General features: G+C 31.5%; 1 protein-coding gene across 1 annotated transcript; it reads right to left on the reverse strand.

Moving 5' to 3' along the window:
- Window positions 1–9,028: 9,028 nt before the first annotated feature.
- LOC143074610 (uncharacterized) lies at window positions 9,029–16,256 on the reverse strand. Its single transcript, XM_076249985.1, has 6 exons — window positions 16,133–16,256; window positions 15,487–15,536; window positions 14,805–14,910; window positions 13,138–13,217; window positions 11,775–11,864; window positions 9,029–10,114 (listed from the first exon to the last, which is right to left on the reverse strand). Exons 1-6 carry the CDS (start codon window positions 16,231–16,233, stop codon window positions 9,078–9,080), a joined length of 1,464 nt encoding a protein of 487 aa, XP_076106100.1. The 5' UTR covers window positions 16,234–16,256; the 3' UTR covers window positions 9,029–9,077.
- Window positions 16,257–20,574: the final 4,318 nt, after the last annotated feature.

The following is a 20,574-nucleotide window of genomic DNA, read 5'->3' on the forward strand; positions in this document are numbered from 1 at the left end:
TGGTTCCTCTTTTGATTAGCTTTTGAATGAGGTATAAGATATATAAGTAATAAGGGCTGAAGAGTCGCAGCAGTCCATTCCATTACTCAAAATATCTATTCCATTATTCAAAAATGGCTATTTCTTAATTTTATTTTGGCATTCATGCCCTCCGTAACCCCTAATATTGTTATTCAGTCACATATTGTGTATATCCATTTTGTTCCACTATCAACAAGCTTTTTAAAAGTGTATTAACTGTTCTGTATATAGGGGCTAGATGCTCACATCAGTCCATGCCCTTACTCAAAAATAAGCTATTTCTTAATGTTCAGGCGTATTTCGACATTTATATTCTCCGTTACTCCTCTAATAGGCGTTGCGGAACAAATTTACTTTATACCTATATACCTTTTGTTCCTCTTTTGGAAAGCTTTCGAATGAGGTATAAAATACATCTGTAATTATGGCCCGAAGTGGCGCAGCAGTCCAATTTGTTATTCAAAGTTGGCTAATTCTGAATTTTCATGCGTATTTAGGTATTCATGACCTCTGTAACCCCTCTAAGAGTCATGGCGGCACATATTTATCATATCCATTTTGTTCTTCTATCAACACGCTTTCTAAGGGTGTATAAACTTTTCTAATAAAGGGACTAGTGGGTCGCATCAGTCCATTTCATTATTTAAAATAATTTATTTCTTTTAATGTTCACGCGTATTTCGACATTTAGGTTTTCCGTGACTCCTCTAATAGGCGTTGTGGAACAAGTTTTACTATATACCTAAATGTATATACCTTTTGTTCCTCTATTAATTACCTTTCGAATGAGGTATAAAAAATGTTTGTAATTATGGGCTGAAGAGTCGCAGCAGTCCATGCATTCTATTATTCCAAATATCCATTCAATCATTCAAAATTGGCCATTTTTGAATTTTCATGCGTAATTTTGGCATTTAGGTCCTCCGTAACCCCTTATTGTCATTGCGTCACATATTGTGTATATCCATTTTGTTCCTCTATCAACAAGCTTTCAAAAGGTGTATGACATTTTCTGTATCTAGGGGCTGATGGGTCTGTTATATTATTTAAAATAAGTTATTTCTTAATGTTCACGCGTATTAAGCACATTTTGTTTATATCAACTTTTTTTACCTCTATCAACAAGCTTTCAAAGGTAGAATAAAGTGTTCTACATATAGGGGCTGGCGGATTGTAGCAGTCCATTCCATTATTCAAAATAAGTTATTTCTTAATGTTCACACGTATTTCGACATTTAGGTTCTCCGTTACTCCTCTAATCGGCGTTGCAGAACATATGTACTATTTACCCATTGTAACTCTATTGATGAGTTTTCGAAGTGGGTATAATATATGTATGAAAATACAGGCTTAAGGGTCGCAGCAGTTTATTTCATTATTTAGAATAGGTTATTTTTTTAAAAATGCACGCGTGTTTTGACATTTGCGTTCTCCGTGACTCCTCTAATAGGCGTTGCTGAACATATTTACTATGTACCTTATGTTCCTCTATTGGTAAGCTTCCAAATAAGGTATAAGACATATCTGTAATTATGTAGCGTCGCAGCAATCCGTTTCTTTATTTAAAGTGTCCATTCCATTATTTAAAATTGGCTATTTCTGAATTTTCACGCGAATTTTGGTATTGATGTCCTCCATAACCCATCTAACGTCATTGTGGCACATATTGTTTTTATCCATTTTGTTCTTCTATCAACCAGCTTTCAGAAAGTGTATACAATCTTCTGTCTAAGGCTTGGCGGGTCGCAGCAGTCCATTCCATTATTCCAAATAAGCTATTTCTGAATGTTCACGCGTATTTCGATATCTAGGTTCTCCGTAACTCTTCTAATACGCGTTGCTGAAATATTTACTATATACCTTTTGTTCTTCTATTGGAAAGCTTTCGAATAAGGTATAAGACATATCTGTAATTAGGGGCTAAAGCGTCGCAGCAATCCATTTCCTTATTTAAAATATCCATTCCAATATTTGAAATTGGATATTTCTGAATTTTCACGCGTATTTTGCCATTTTTGTCCTCCATAACACCTCCAATGGTCACTGTGGCACATATTGTTTATATCCATTTTGTTCTTCTATCAACAAGCTTTTAAAAGGTGTATAAAGTGTTCTGTCCGTAAGGAATGGCGGGTCGCAGAAGTCCATTATTCAAAATAAGCTATTTTTTAATGTTCACACGTATTTCGACATTTAGGTTCTCCGTAACTCTTCTAATAGGTGTCGTGGAACATATTTACTATATACCTTTTATTACTCTGTTGGTGAGCTTTCGAATGTGGTATAAGATATATCTGTAAACTAAAAAAAAAAGACAATGTATGATATTTTTTATAAATGTTTTGGTATGTAGGTCGTTTATATCGTTTATTATCATTTACAAAGAAAATTCTGTTAAAATAGTTAGGGAAATAAACAAGTTAAAGCTCCGAAACTGAAAAAAAGATAATAAAGAGGAAAATTTCAAAGGGTGATTTTTTTTTCTTAGTATATTAATTTGAATATTTGTTGAATAGCACCAAATCGACGAGTTCCGAAATACGGGATAAAGACTAAGTACTAGTGTCACAGTCATTTTTTTTTTGTTTCATTATGCACTTTTCAACTTGAATACTGAAATATAAACTATATCATTATTTATTATTCATCATTTAACGTTGAATAGTGAATAATGAACTATTTCATTATTCATTATTGAATTTTGAATAATGAAAAATGAATAATGAACGTACTTCAGCGCGGTCATGCAAATATCAAATTAAATTTGTAAACCAGATATGGAAATGTCATTGTTCGTTTATATCTACAGAAACACGGCACTCCAATAACAATTTACGTTGTTTGGAGACTTAACAAAGTTTAACAATGTTTCATTTGGAGATAACTTACTAGACCAACACACTTCTTATTTTTAAGAGTTCAGTAATCTTAATCCAGACAAGAAGTGTAAGAAATGAAAATAGACCGAATTCTATTATGACTTTCTCTGAAAATTGAAATTTTATACAGTTCCGGGCTCTGCCAATAACACCCACGTCTCATTAAGGTCAACTCATTTAGATATAAAATCTAGAACAGTAGTCCGATCTGTAAATGTATCAACTGTATATCACAGTGTAGGAACGGAACTGTACGGTTTTCTAATAGTTTGGTTATTTGGGAGACTGTCTAGCGGGGCTCCGACAGATGAAATATAACAAGTTGCTTGATGAAAACTTTGATGAACTCTTATGTTACTGTTTAACGTTTCTGCTTCAAGTTTCGGTAGCTAAAACATTCAACATGTAAATTCAATCAAATGGTAAAAAAGAAATATCCATCCAAACGTTTTCCTTAGAATGGAGGAGCTCCGAGTAAAACGATCGAAACTGCCACAAAACAGCGATAAAAAATGTCAAATAAACATCGAGAAAACAATCGTTGCTACCAGAATGTTCACGTGTACCATTCCTGGTATATAGTCTTACCTGTCTGGAAGTTTCAAAACCATTATCGCAGTAGAAAACCAAATACATTAATTTTATCCATATCGAATATTTTTGTTGAATGTACAATCGCTTGCGAATTTACTGTACACTCACTTGGGAGCTTTCCTCTACAATCGTTGGCCAACTATACTACTCATACTATACTACTTTACTAGTTCATCAAAGTGTTAATCACGCAACTAGTTATTTTTTGAATGTCGGAGCCCCGCTTGACATGTACAGTCTCCCGAAGTACCAAAAATATTAGAAAACCGTACACTGTGTATATACTTTCCAATGGTTACATTTTTTACTGATAGTTAGATTGTACGGCAGTATGTTTTTCCCTTGTTTTGATTATAGTCGAATTATACCAGTCCTCTTTTTGTTTCAGAATTGCAGGGCAATATAAAGTTACTGATCGTTCATGAACACAACGATTAGAATTTGAATGCACATACACTTGTAGGTAGGAAAGGTAGGAAAAGGCGATCGTCAACTGAACTTTTTTTAAAGTATTTAGGAATGATATATATATATATATAAGAACAAGTCAAAAGGTTTGCTTTATTATGACGAAACAATCCAATGATATAGTACAGGAGTTATTACACATGAAATGATTTACTATAAGGTTAATCGATTATGAATTCATGAGTTCACTATAAAACCATATTTTGTTTTTCAATACACAGTCATACATCTATCATTTGAGGTAAAAAAATTAGTAGCAAAAACAAAACGACAAATATAATTGGTAATGGAAAATTCTTGAGGATGTAACGAACAATAAAAGAAAAAAGAAACTCGTTATTATTTCTTATTAGGGAGGAGATACAATAACCAGAAAAAACAGTTTTAAGGGAGATTACTCTTACAAGTTTAAGTTTAATAATGAGAAAAAGGGCAATGATTAATAAATAGAATCACTGATAATATTCAAATCATCTAAGCGACATCTTGTTTAACCTCTTTCTGCCGCAAGAAAAAGGGTTCGGAGAAAGAAAGAAAAAATTAAAATCCAAAGTAATTAATAAGAGGCGATTTCTAGTTTACCCAAAGTTACTTTTGGCGTCTATATTTTATACTGTTTCGTACAATATATGGTTCCTATATCCTTTTGTTTGAAATCAGAAAGATAAATTCTGGTTTACAAAAATGACTCTTTCGGTCTCATAAACAAGCTTTAAAATTATGTTTGTTTGGAGATACAATAACAAAAAAACGGTACAAAGAGCATGAAGAGAGATAACACTTTTTTTACAATAAAAGAAATCATCAGCTAAAAAGCAAACTCCTATAAGATTTCACCATTTCACTTCGATCAAAATTATCCAAAAAACCATGAACGTTGAACATTTTTTATTGAAATAATAAAAGATATTTCTATTATATTGATCAGGAAATATTGAACACGTTTAATTTGTGTCTGTTCAGTAATAGGGGATGGAACGGAAGGAGTACAGGATGCATCGAGGAAGAATTTGTGAAATGAAACATGGAAAGTATAAAGGTGTCATACCACCAATTAAAAGTCCCTATCTGTTCAACCAAAGTTTAAAATTTTCACAGCTTTCTAAATATTTTACCTTAAGTTTAACTCATAGAAACCAGATATATCCTGAATCGTACATGTATCAGCCTTCTACATGTCAATTTTCAATAGATGTATAAAATCATATAAAAAAGAAAAGGTCTTCCGAATAGAGGTGCCACTAAAAATAACCCCTGGTTTTCTTGAAATCTAAAATTAGTGTACTATGGAGTGCATTAATCCTCAATTTTGAATGCAAACTCATAAACAAGTAAATTTCAGCTCAAAATGGTCTTAATGTATTTCTCTTTCAGCAAAAGTTTCATTTCTGCCAATTTGTTGGTTAGTTTAAGTAATCAATGACATCAAATGCACTATTTTTTGTCCAAGTAGGCCTACTTTCACATACGTTCTAAATTTGAGGGAGTAATTGGTGGTATGACACCTAAAGAGACAAATAGTGGATTAGACATCTTTTATTTTGCTTTATTCTTAATCCTTAGTCAATTTGTAGTTAAAAACAGCCTATCTGAGCATTATGCGACTTATATTAAAAATTTCACAGCTCAATTTAAACTGACTGTAATGTATGACTTTGATAGAAAATACTTGAAAATTTAATTTTGGGCTACAGGAACATAGACTTTCAATATCAAGATCATTTTTTACAGATTTTTCCTTGTGTGTTCTACTTCTTTAAAGACATTCCCTGGCCGTTTTTGGCACAACTTTTTTGATCTTTTGGTCCTCGATGCTGTTCGACTTTGTGCTTGTTTCGGCTTTCAAAGTTTTGTATCTGGGCGTCATTGGTGGATCTTGTGTGGATAAAATGCACTTCTGACGTATTAAAATTTTCAACTTGTTGCCTTTTGTTGGCTGTTGTTCGTGTGTTTCTTTGTCAATTGTATTCTCCAATTTATTTATATTGTAGTCCTGTGGTGTTGAGTTGTCATTTTAATGTTATATTTCACATGGCTATAAAAGGGGAGGTTTGGCATGCCACAAAACCGGGTTCAACCCACCATTTTTTTCTTTAAAAATGTCCTATGTTATATTAAAGTTCGTTTCTGTGTGTGTTACATTTTAACGTTGCGTCGTTTGTTTTCTCTTTATTTTGAGTGTAAATTCACATTGCGATAAGACGTGTCACGGTACTTGTCTATCCCAAATTCATGTATTTGGTTTTGATGTTATATTTGTTTTTCTCGTGGGATTTTGTCTGATGCTTGGTCCGTTTCTGTGTGTGTTACATTGTAGTGTTGTGTCTTTGTTCTTCTCTTATATTTAATGCGTTTCCCGCAGTTTTTTTTTATTACCCCGATTTTTGTTTTTTGTCAATGGATTTATGAGTTTGAACAGCGGTATACTTCTGTTGCCTTTATTTAAATAGAGTATCAAATTGAAGCATATTGTCAGGATGGGAAAAGCTAAAATTATAATTTAATTATAGCTTACCGAAGAAAATAAAACAACAATGTAATGTTATAAATATGAAAGGAGATCACATTCCGTCAATGATATTAGACAATTGTCACAAAACAAATTGGTTTAGACTCAGTTAGGTAAACCCTGGTCCATTTTTTTTTCTAAATAAGGCTCCATAAAGTATTTTACGATATTGTAGAGATTGTTGGGTAAAGCTTTTCTGTTTAACACCACTTTACATTATTATTGATTGATTCCTTCACTTCTTCATGTTGTCTTCCTCATGAATGAATGCAAATATTATGTCCATGGAGAACATGTATTATGAAATATGATGCCACCCTAGACATGTTTTGAATTTTACTTAAACTCTTACTGTCCATATATACTTGTAATATTGCTGAACGTTAAATTTAGTTTCTAACATTGCTTTTGAATTATCACTTTATAGCATAATAACGATGGCAATTTGTTAAAATAAATATATTACTATTCACATTACAGGTTGAAAACTTTCATTATGTTTCAATATTCTGTACAATTTTTCACATTTTAGGATTTTCGATGATTATATATAGTATCTATTTGAACATCTTGGAAGTAATAAGTATTTATGCTTAATGTATTGGTGAAACGCAGCTGTGTCTCTATGAGAGGAAACAGTATGACAATATCTTGAAATCAGTAGGTGAACAAAACAAAATATCTAATAATGGCTATGAATATTAAATATTTCCCAAAAAAGTGGCGTGGTTTGTAAGTGAGTGAAACCTAAATGTTCGTTCGGTATTTTTCGTATTTTTTTACCGGAAAAGTGTATATTATATATCATGTATATGGTATGTACTATCAACTACACACACATTTTGGCGCCTTATATACATTTCATTTGAATTTTGGTGAATAGTTGTCTCATTAGCGATCATATACCCTATCTCCTTATTTTTATTTTGTCCATATAATATCAACTACAAATTATTTTGTGGACGTTATTGTCAAATTTCCTATCAGCTACAACTTTTTTATTGCATCTTTGATTTTTTTGTTCAATTGTGTAGTATATCTGTGGTGCTACTATGTTTATGTTCATACAGTTTTATCTTCTCGATCCCATGTTTGTCAAATTTACATATTAACGTATTCAAATTTTAAGATTTGATATGCTTACAAATGAGACAACACGCAATGTCTGTTTGGGTTGCTCAACCAGTTTTGTAAATGAAACGGAAGTATGAACAAACGCCGTACAAGTGGGAGGCTTATCTATCTATAAAACCATTTAACCTACCGTTATCGTCGGAAACTGTCTGTTACAAATCAGTTGATAAAGACCTACGTTTAATTAGATCAGTTTTTGACGACGTTTTGACAATTTGTCGTACGGTAAAGTTTCTATTCCCGTTAATTTTATTTTAATTTAGCCAAACTAGTCTACTATGATGCTGTTTTTAGTGGCGTTTGAGCTTTTTTCATGAAGTTCAATATAGCCTATGTAAGGGCTGGTTTTATTTGGTCTGATATTTCGATGCCATAACTTACTACTCTTCGGGAAATCGGTTTTTGAAAGTGGTTCATGCGGTTTTTTTTCCCCTAGTTTATAGTGACGTTCTTGGTATTTTTGATATTTCTGTAGTTTATATCATCTAAAGTCTCCATGTATATTATTTTTTGTCATTAAAACCTTGTTTCAATTTGAAAATTTAACACTTTCAGACTTCGAACATATAAGGAGCGATTGTTTGCAAATTCGGTTACGTTCAAAATTTAAATAAAGTTCAACATAGTCTATGTATGAGATAATATGCTAAAAGCTAAATACCAGTCCACTATTGTGTGATGCTTATTCACTTAATAGATCTTTATTACAGGAGTAACACTTTGTTTTCTTATTAAATAATAGTCTCAATATCCATTGGGTATGTTCTGCCTCTCTTCAAATTGTATCGATAAATGCATTCATCGAACCAACTATCTTAGATTTTTAAGTAACGCTGTACCTGTATTTGTTTTTTTATTCAAAACAGGAATTCCCCAACTAATATCTTTTTTACCGGATGTTGTTAATAAATCCCGTAAGGTCATTTAATTTATCATAAATCCATAGAATTAACTTTTTGTTAAGGGATTCAATTCAATGCCGCAAGAAGTTTTTTGAAAATTGCTTAATCGGAACTTACATTTTGACCTACATTGCCTGTTTAATTAAATAAAAACAAAACTACTCTTATAAATAGTTTGGTTCTACATGCTTTCGGGAATATGTCCTTTCATTTTTGCATTCAATCTTGGAGAAAATGATTTTTATAAGTTGTTATAGTTTTGCAATAATTTTTACTAACTGCGGGTACAATAAACGGATCGTAATTTGGTATTTAATCAATCTTACTGACATGGAAATATTTCTGTGAAAATTTTTCATTAGAGTATAAACCTTTAGGTAAAGGCGCAAGCGTGAAACTGCTTGCAGATTGAAACATCGAGCAAACTTCTACTCATCCTATCATTGTATAATGTTTTTACTTCAGGGACGATAACATCATCAGCATTTTATTGCGATTTAGCATCTGTAGAATCATTAACATTTGTGTTACATTCGCTTTAATTTGTCGAAGAATCATAATTTAAACTCTTTACAATGAAGTGCTTTTACTTTTTAAATTGTTTGGTATAATCCAACGATTATTATTTGTACTCTCTGAAATGTCTTGTATTTTCTTATTCGGTGATATCGAGATAACATCGGTAACATCAAATGCACCAATTTTATGTTTGCTTGAAGTCATGATACCTACAATATAATCATTGTGAATAGGTTGCTTCAATTTTATTTTGTCGGGACTGTTTTGCATTGAAATCGATTGATGACAAATTTCAGACAGCTCAGTCTTGTCCGTAGATGACCGAGAAGGATAAATATCATGTTTACCCTCCACCGTTTCACGCTCGTCCTTGTAAATATATTTAATTCCTTTGGGTTCCTTATTGGATGAGAAAGGTATCAATAAACTTTGCTGGCATTGGTGAACCGTCACAGGAGCTTCGTAACTGTGTGACAGTTGTTTCCAATCATCTTTCAGAGGTTGGTATGGATTCAAGTATCCATCGCTTATCATTTGCGTACTAGAATCAGACGAATCGTCCGTGTCCTTGTTTGAGACATGTGTTATATCATACTGGTGAGTTTTCTCTTTCCAGTCTTCATCAACTGTATGGTAAGGATGTAGATAACTTGTTGTGTCGTCATCTCGTTGAGACTGATCAGAATGGGTGTTTTGATCCGATTCATGAAAAGATAAATAACTGTTGTTAACACTTTTGACGGAAATAGACGTACTGCTGCTTTTGTCCTCTGAATGAATAACATGCAGATAGCTAGTGTTGTCAGTATTTTTGTGTGTCTCATCACTAAAACTACTATTATTAATATGCACCATATTTATATTTAAATTTTCTACGATCATATTTTCGTCAATTTCGTCGTATATACTATGGTTGGAATTGTTTAAGGAATGTCTTCTATTTGAATGTGTGTTCTCTATGGTATTAGAAATATCTATTTTTTTTACAGTCTTCTGTTTGTATTTAAAAACCAAATACGACAGTCCCAATATTACTAAAATGCAGGCAGCTACTACTGAATATATAACTATTTCCCTGTCTAATATCCCTGAAAGCATAACAAGCATTAATGATACAGTGTTGACATTTCAATAATCGACAAACAACAAAATAATTTACAATAACAATGACTGCATCATACACGTATTTCTGTAATAAATATCTCCTCAGAAAACATCAGAAAATGTTTAATATTTAAAACCTTTTCGTACGTTGAGGAACTGTTGCAACTGAAATTAAAAGGACAAAGAAAAAGCAAAGCGCGGAGAAGAAATCAGAGCTTCACATAAGGTAGATTTATTCCTTGAATTAAAGAAAATAATACCGGGTTTTATAACCACTAGGTATATGCTGCTGATATTGGAGTTTCCTACTCCTATGGTATCATCATAATTAACAACTTTTGTGTTGACATGAATTTTCATATATATATATATATATATATATATATATATATATATATATATATATATATATATATATATATATATATATATATATATATATATATATATATATATATATATATATATATATATATAAACCAACTACGACTTTTTCCCCAGGAGCAGATTGTCTTAGTTTTATTTGACAATACATTCAAAATTTCATGTCCATTATGCTGCTCAACTTCGTTCCTCATTTAGCCCTTGAATTTTTTATTTTTTCGAACGTCTTTTGTAGACATATACACGCTTGACGTATAAGATACAGCCTCTTATCTTTCACGTGTTTTCTTTTTTTTTTTAAATATTAAGATTAAATAAGTTATATTCGCATTTTCATGCCAGTACCGAAGTTTCGGATACTTTGCTTGTGGAACCAAAAAAGTCGCAATATAGTTTACAATGGAACTGAAAACAGTTAATAATTAAAACGATGAATTACAAATATTTCGTATAATATGTTTTGCGTGCGATGAAGAAATAATTGAGTAATGTATCCACTTCGTCAAATAACATAGTTTGAAAAAGAGACAAATAATATAAAAATTCTTTCCATTTCAAATGAAATAGTTATCAAAGGTACCATGATTATAATTTAGTACGCCAGACGCGCGTTTCGTCTACATAAGACTCATCAGTGACGCTCATATCAAAATATTTATAAAGCCAAACAAGTACAAACTTGAAGAGCATTGAGGATCCAAAATTCCAAAAAGTTGTGCCAAATACAGCTAATGTAATCTATGAAAGGTAATGGAAAGCTAGGCAATAAAAAACGAGATCCTATTAAGTCAAATACGTTTAATATATCATCTTTTAATTTTTTTTAAAGATACAAACGTCAACATATTGTTGAAAAGAAAATGGTTGGCAACATATATAATCTATATACATAACAGTAATAAAACTACAAGTTTATAACAGTTTCATTATTATCAAAAGTATCGAAAGATCATCTGAATTAGTACCTTTTTCATAAATCTTACCTAACAATACCAGCATGTTTACATAACAGGAGAAATAATTATGCACATAACGGTCCATATGAAGACATTGAAATTTTTAGACTAAAGATGTTGTGCTTGTAAGAATTTAAGCTATAGCATTTGTATCGAATCTAGCCATAGTTCTAGTTTGAATATATATTTAAGATAATTTTTATCTAGCTTGCAAACACAGAATTCTTGTTTTCATTATATGTATACACGGTGTGCTATTGCAAAAAAAAGAAATGTACAAAATGATACTCGTCTAGATACAAACCATAGTTATTGTTTTTCGTCGTAGTTGGGTTTGTAATTTTTTGTTCCTCAACAGTTTTGAGTAGTGTGGCTCTTGTTTGTGTTACATTTTCTGCAATTACAACAAAAACATTTATATCATGTTCAAATTACAATCGATCTCTTAGATAGTCGATATATATTTATTTTTAAGCTCCTGAGGTTGTCCTTATATACTGTGTGAATCATATATGTATCCAGGTTTCCATTAACAAATACTGGTTTGTGTTACACATACATGATATACCTTTATGCCCCAACTACGATAGGGGCATTATGTTTTCTGATCTGTTCGTCCGTCTGTTCGTTCGTCCATTCGTTCGTCCTTACGTCAATCCGTGCGTCTGTTTCATCCGTCTGTCCCGCTTCAGGTTAAAGTTTTTGGTCAAGGTAGATTTTGATGAAGCTGCTTTCCAATCAACTTGAAACTTAGTACACTTACTTGTTGCTTATGATATGATCTTTCTAATTTTAAAGGCAAATTAGACCTTTGATCCCAATTTTACGGTCCACTGAACATAAAAAATGAAAGTGGGAGTTTAAGGTTAAAGTTTTAATCAAGGTAGTTTTTGATGAAGTCGGATGCCAATCAACTTGAAACTTAATACACATGTTCCCTATGGTATGATCTGTCTAATTTTAATGCCAAATTAGATTTTTTACCCAATTTCACGGTCCATTGAACATGGAAAATGATAGTGTGAGTGGGGCATCCTTTTTCTTTGGACACATTATTGTTCTGTATATATCAGGATAACTCGATCCAATAAACATTTTGTTGACACAAAAAGCTTTCTTTTTAAGACTTACCGCGCCAAATGTTTTTGTAAACATATCCTCATTACCCTCTTTAAAATAAGTAATTCTGATATTTGTAATTTTATCTGATCAACTATATGATTAAAATAAGTATCAAATATTAACGAGTTTCTTGACGAGCAACACGATAGGACCAACATAATGAGCAGGTTCTGCTCACCCATCTGCGATTATTCCCAGTTTTTGATGGGTTCGTGTTGCTGAGTCTTTAGTTTTCTTTGTTGTTTTTTATGAAATATTGTTTTGACTATTGTTTTTCTGTTTGTCTTTTTTTCTTTTCTATTCATGGCGTTGTCAGTTCATTTTCGACTTATGCGTTTAAGTTTCCCTGTGGTCTCTGTTAAACCAAATTGAAACTTTCACTCAAATATTTAGAAATTTCTTGTACGGTTCTCCGCATCTACATGTGCTACATTAACTAGGATTCATGATTATCATTTTTGAGAAATGAACTTATTAATTAGTTATTGCATTTAATACATTGTTAAATTGGTGGAACAATCTTTGAAATTATACCATACTTTTACCTGTGCTCCAAATGGTCTTCAATGTTGATTCTGGTTGTATAATGGTGGATCCATTAACACATCCCAAAACATGATGACACCTAGGATAAAAGAAAAAAATACATCTTTTATACTATAACTATATATATGTTTCACATCTTCTTTAGACAAGCCAGAAATCAATTTAAAGGGACAACACAACTAATAAGTTAGCACTTGCTATATTATAATTGGAACTTCAAGACCTTCTCTTCATCAATGTTATGTATGAAATTTTTGGTCTCAATGCTCTTCTAACTCGTACTTGTTTACCTTTTTTTATTAGCCATAAACATGGACACAAACTGTTATATTTTTGACTTGATACAGGCATTTTCTGACCAACATGGTGGATTAAACCTAATTTTATTGCTAGCCCCTTCTAACTTTTACCTCATGAAGTGCGCAGCCAATCAGCCATAAAAGGTCAATACAACAATGATTGGGATCCAGTGGCCAAAACTGTGTAAAGGTACTTTTCAGGCGTTCATAAAAAAGGTAATGTATTAGTGATATGGAACAAGAATTGTAGCTGATAATATATTTGACAAAGACTGCGACAAAAACTTTTTGTAGTTGAAAATACGTGAAGTATAACATGCATACTGGACAGACAAAGTACACATTAAGTAAAACATGAATACAGGCTTAGGCAGAACAAATTGAAAATAACACTTAAACACCAGAACAATTCAGATCACCCCCAGGTTGGTGGGGTTCGTGCTGTATCTTGTGTACTATTATTTTGTCTGTTTGCTTTTTTTCACCAAGGTGTTGTCAGTTCATTTTCGATCTATGAGTTTGACTATCATTCTGGTATCTTTTACCCCTCTTTTAAATGTATATTTCGTCCTTACCGCATCTCTGAACCCACCATCATTAAGAATGCATAAATACCGAGTCACTTGACCGAAAGATACAGTAAAAAGTCAAATAAAAGGAAAAATGTAAATTAAGTAAAACATAACACAACTTAAGCACCTAGAATCTTTAACGCAAGACCATATTGTATAATTTCTGATAAAGGACACTGAACATTTAACTATTGATATTAGGTCTTGTTACTATCCGATGAACGTTATGAGAAAAAGGACGAGAAATTACTGTTTGAATATCCACAGCATACTGCATATCACACGATACAATATTATTATGGGACATTCCAAAGCTATAAGCAGCTAACAAGAATGTCTTGTTACTATCCGATGAACGTTATGAGAAAAAGGACGAGAAATTACTGTTTGAATATCCACAGCATACTGCATTTAACACGATACAATATTATTATGGGACATTCCAAATCTATAAGCAGTTAACATGGTTAAGGTCAAGTGGTTTTGTTGAATTAAAAGATGCAACCAGTATTTTTGACCTGCAGGTTGATAAGCGTCCATGGCAAAAAAAAACCATAAAATGATCAAAGGACAAACACCAGTATACAAAACACAACATAGAAAACTTAGCACTGAGCAAACCAAACCCCACCAAAAAAATTGATTTCAGATTTTCCGGATAGGTAGGCATATTGTTTTCACAGTTGGCATCTCTTGTGTTTTTCATGTCATGTTAATTACTGACTTCTAAAAAATATATTGTTAAAACAAAAGACAAATAAAAAGTTAAAATAAATAATAATATATTTTATATACCTTTGATCATAATTACAACTACATTTTAAAAGGCATTGATCGCCGTATGTATTCATCCTACAAGGAACACATACATCGTCTTCCATTATGTATCCAATAGAGCATGCTGTCAAACGATAGCAGTTAAATAATTAGTTATAATAGAAAAGTTTCGTTTCGTTTACTCATCAATGTTGAATGAAACAGACTTTTTTTTTCGTAAAATTACCAAAAGCGTTTATCAACAGAATAAACGTACTCACAAATTAAAGTTTAATGTCGTCGCTTTTAGTTCCTTTTTTGAAAACGCATTGATAATGGAAAAGAAAAAAACACAAACTGTGACCAAATGGAATACAATCTAGCATTTTAGTATATTAAATATTTATTTATGTATTTTCATATTAGCAAATAATACATTCTTGCTATAAGATATTCTTTTACTTCATAAACATATCAATAATGAGTTGATTCTAAACTTTCAATTAACGGTACAACATTTATATAAGTACTGTCTAGAGACACTGAGGTGAAGAGGCCAAAAGGGTAAATACCATTCATACCTTTGAAATAATAAACGTAATTTAACTTAGTTTCATTTTGATAGCAGGTAATTCAAATATTTTTTTTGTATGTCAAACTGCTTACTTCTGTCGAAACAAAGTTATTTTTTTTAAATGTAGAATAATAACAATATACATACCAACGCAGATACCATTATGTAGCCTATAGTTAAAGCAACATGACAGATTTCTGAAAAAAAATTGACATTTGTAATATTAATGAAGCACACATATAGATATATATTTTTCACAGAATATTGAACAAATATCAACTAATATCTAGTATAGTCGTAAGTGTACTAATCTTATATCTACTAAAGTTTTAGTATAGACTAACTATTTCCTAATGTTGATACCAGTTGTAAGGATATTGATCAAACTTCCAGAACTTGTTTAAAAGATGCGAAGAATCCCGAAGGGATAGTAAAATGTATAAGTCGAAAATAGTCTACCTACGCTATGTCATTAAAAAACAACAAATAATAAAAACAAATAGACAGAAAGCACAGCTACATACGACAACCACGGAATTACAGGCTCCATGCTTGGGACATGCACATACAAAATTTTGCACAGTTGGCTCGGTGGCTTAATTATGTTCATAAACAAACCAAATTGCGTTAATATCGTTTGTTGATAGAACACGAATATGAACATCAACGGTAGAAAATGTTCATTATACCTTACTGATAAAACTTCAAAGGAGGGCAAAATTCAGCAAAGTTTACATAATAAAAGTATGGTTCAACTTATACCACATTAATAACTAAATATCTTATCACATACCCGCTATGACCGACACAGACACCATCATCATGAAGTTGTATGGTCGCTATTGTGCTACACATGTTATACAATATAATACCGAAAATCATACATTTTATCATTTTGAATTTACACTATGTCCAATCAGGAAATAATTGATAATATGTTTAAATTGAATTAAAAAAAAACGGAAAACGTACAGGATAGCCTTGGATTCGACGAGGAAGTTTTGTATAAACAATCAAAACTAACATTGTTCAATACGTACTTTGTTTTGTTAAAAATTTAGTTCCATTTTTCCAAATACAGGAATAATGTCAACAAATAAAAGTTGATATGATAACATGAAATCTTATAGTTAATGTTCCTTTCTTTTCAAACATTATCTTATCGTGTATCAAAATGTATAAACAATATCATTTTTTAAGATTATAAAATTAGCTAGTTGATAAGTATTGATTTCTTCAGTGAGGTTAAACAGATCATTTTTACACGGAGTGCAATACGAAAAAATGAAAGAAAATCTGCGTTAATTTTAATTGACCTATCCATCATCGGGAGACGATATTTCAACATTTGTTAAGGGTATACGTTAAGTCGTTGACAACTTGTGAAGGTTAATGCGATGCAAAAGTTGTCCATGGCAACGGACATATACGATTTATTCAATAACATACAAACCAAACACACTGTTCATTTGGGGGTTTCCGTTTAACAAAATATTATAACATTCTGAAACAGACAAAAAATATCAAAATATCCGATGTCAAAGTTTGACTCCGGAAAAGGACATAAGACGTCGTACTGGAATGTACACAGAGGTAGATCAACGATTCTTTAGTTTTTGTTTATTTAACACAATAAGAGGTTTGATCATAAGAGAAATAGGTTTTCAAAACTTTGAATTTTTCGAAAAACTAAGGATTTTCTAATCCAATTCATAGATCACATTAACCGTATTTGGCACAACTTTTTGGAATTTTGGATCCTCAATGCTCTTCAACTTTGTACTTGTATGGCTTTATACATATTTTGATTTGAGCGTCACTGATGAGTCTTATGTAGACGAAACTCGCGTCTGGCGTACTAAATTATAATCCTGGTACTTTTGATAACTATTGAACATCTCGTAAAAAGTTGATATTTCTTGAGTGTATTTAGTTTAAAAAGAAATAACAAAAATCGACGGCGGCTAGTTTATTATTATAGTGAAATCAAATAACACGAGTTGATATGAAGCGATTTCCAATTTTCCTTCGTTATGATACCCATAATTATCAAATGGACGTTCATCAACCAACAATCAATCAAACGAAATTAGCACATTCTTCTTTAAACGTCATTAAGCTGGAATGCGCTAAAAATTATTGGCCTCGCCAATTAGACAACACGCATAATAATCAATATTGCTATGTAAGTGCTCAAACATTATCGGACTGAATCAGAAAGTAATATATAAATGGGTTTGTTTTATCTGATTTTTTTTTCTTTCTTAAAGGTAATATGAAATAAATGAAAAACAATATTAAGTGAAGAAATCAACAATGTTAAATTTTCAGTTATATATTTTTGAAGAAAAAAATGTGGATAAGAGAATACTGTATATTCGATTGTTCTCTAGTTTAAAGTAGATACTAATCGATTTTCTACATAAGAAAGTCAGAAATATGACAGCTGTTATACATTTGTGTGTTTTATTTTGCCATTTGATTAGGGACTTTCCGTTTTGAAGTTTCCTCGGTGTTCAGTATTTATGTTAGTTTTCTTTTTATATCAAAATCGAAAAAATATTAACGCAAAATAAAAAAATAATTTTGAAACTTTCCGATGAAAGTTACATCCATTCATTATAAAACAGGGTTGATTTTGTAGCTTTTTTTAATCCGGACAGGATTAGGTTAGAACAAACACATTTTGAAAAAATTAGTACTCTTTTGAGTGAGTCGTTTGTTTTTCGTTATGACGACAATGTGTAAAGAGTTATATATTTTTGGCATAAACCCTGTAGCAAATGGAAGTTAATAAAGGGAGAATGTTGTGCAACATGGGAGTTAAATATGGAGCAGATTTTTCTCTTCAGTTCGATATTGAATTTTGTCTCGATTGCTTTAGCTGGTCAACATTTGCGTTTGTGGGTTGTTAGTTATATTTTTGGTATATTAAGTGTCTATTTTAAACAGAGTTATCAAAGGGAAAAAATAGATGTGAAAGATAATTAGTGCATCTATTAATCGTGTATTCTTATTATCAATGTGTCAACGTTCTATCCGAATAAACAAATGAATGAAAATAATTATTATTTTCTCATCAACAAATTATAACTCTACATGGAATTAATGAAAGATAATACAATTTTTTAAATTGATCAAATATCTACATAATTAAGGATCAATGACAGACACAACCACATTTTCTGGCACCCAATTGTGCAAATAATTTTTATTTAGAGTACATGGTAATATCTATAAAAAAAACAATAGCGACTGATTTCCAACGCCGGTATATTTTCATTTTGATATAAAGCACCTAATTCCACATTTCATATAAATTATTGAATTAATGCAAAACGTACTGCGAGCCTCTCAGCTATTCAAAGACAATTGTGACCGTCAGAATAAGGCTTATCACAAGATATGTACTTACATTAGCAACAACGCGGGTGCCACATTTATAACATGATCTGCCTACCTTGCAGGAACACCTGCGATCAAACCTTTTCTTATTGGTATTTTTATTCTTTGTTTTCTATTGTGTTGTGCATGTTTCTTAGACTTTATTTTCTATTGGTGGTTTTCGTTTTTGCTATGGAATTCTTATTTCACTTTTTTGCATTTTTTTAATTTGATAAGGCGATCTCTAAACACCCGAATGCGATATATCTTGGAGGTTGGATCTTTCTAATTTTACAGTTAGATCATATCAATTAGTACGAAACTGTCTAGTTTTCCTCCAACAGCTGGTTTGCAGTTTATAGTTGTTGTATTCATATCGTATTCCACTTTATTTCTATTAATATTGATAATCTGTTGCTATCCACAGTGAATGTAAACGTCCAATTACGAAGTGTATGTTGTAGAAATTTGTAACTTCTCAAACATGGCACTTTATGTTTAATTTTAAAAGGTGCGAATCGTGTATGATTAAAACGGGAAAGTCAAAAGAGGATGTAGATAATTGTTAAGTATCCATTTCTAAACAACAAAACTCTCATTGTGCTATCGTATCTTCATTATTTATTCCATTAGAAACATTACGCTCGTGTCTGTTCACACTATATAGTCACTACTTACCTGACACAAGAACTAAAAAAGAGTTATGAGAAAAAATGACTCAGTAATCTTAACTGTATGCCTAAATTCACAAGCGATATATGTCTGCAGTCTTACAAATTAAGATAGAAGTATTGTCGTCAACTCTATGTTTTACTTCTTGTGGTCTTGTCCCGATTTTGGTCATTTGACTCTGTGTGTTTTCGTAAAGCAGGAGATGCATGTAAGAGAGGCTCCATTTTTTACGACCATAGTCATAGCCATTGACATGTCGAATTTTAATAGTTTTTCGTAACCTTGCGTTGTCTTCTTAATCGGGTTCACCGCAGAGAAAGCATCGTATTTTGTGTGCGTAAATCACATTACATACTACTTGATAAATGAATAAGGTATTGATAATTGACATGGAAACTCAACATATACCCTATGTCACTTTCCTTAGTGAAATCAAGGATAATTGAATTTTGTTTTTATCTTCCTTTGGAAGTTCAACCAAGGATTAAGAAATGTATCTCCCCAACTGTTGATACCTAATTTACATAATTGACCTTCCAGGCTACTTTGTATTGTTGTGTCTTCCAAGTGTTCCACGAAACCATGAAAGTGGGGCATCAATTTATTTTGAAACTATCTACTGTAGAGGCGAAGAGAATCAAATGTTAATACTAAAAAAATCCAAAGATCTGATAAAGTACATATATTTTTATACTCTTTCGTCATGCAAATGTTTTAAAACATTTGACTTTTCTACACTTTATATAAGTCTCTAATAAAAAGACAAATTAAAAAAGAAGGCACAGAACCTAGCATTTATCGTTAACTTCACTTTCCGCTTTACAGATGATGCCCTCTCTCTGAATAGTTAAGTTTAAAATGTCCTCAAATTGTAACTGATATGTTATTAATCAGGATATAGAGCAATTTAACAAAGCCCAATTACAAGCAAGAGATGATTTGTCTAAATCAGAGAGTGTTTTTTTGTTTACAAACTAATATGATTTATCTATTTTTTAATAAAAAGAGTGGTATCGCCTTCGCCATTTAATCATATTAAAGATAGACCAATTCTGTCAATCTGTCTCCTAGTTTGGAATTGGAAATTCTGGTGTTAAAGGTAGAACATTTAAGTGTGCTGATTCTATTGCAAAATCAGGGAGACTAATATTGTATGAAGTCTTAAAATCTTTAGAATTA

The sequence above is a fragment of the Mytilus galloprovincialis genome, chromosome 5 (genome assembly GCF_965363235.1).
Source record: "Mytilus galloprovincialis chromosome 5, xbMytGall1.hap1.1, whole genome shotgun sequence".
NCBI lineage: Eukaryota > Metazoa > Mollusca > Bivalvia > Mytilida > Mytilidae > Mytilus > Mytilus galloprovincialis.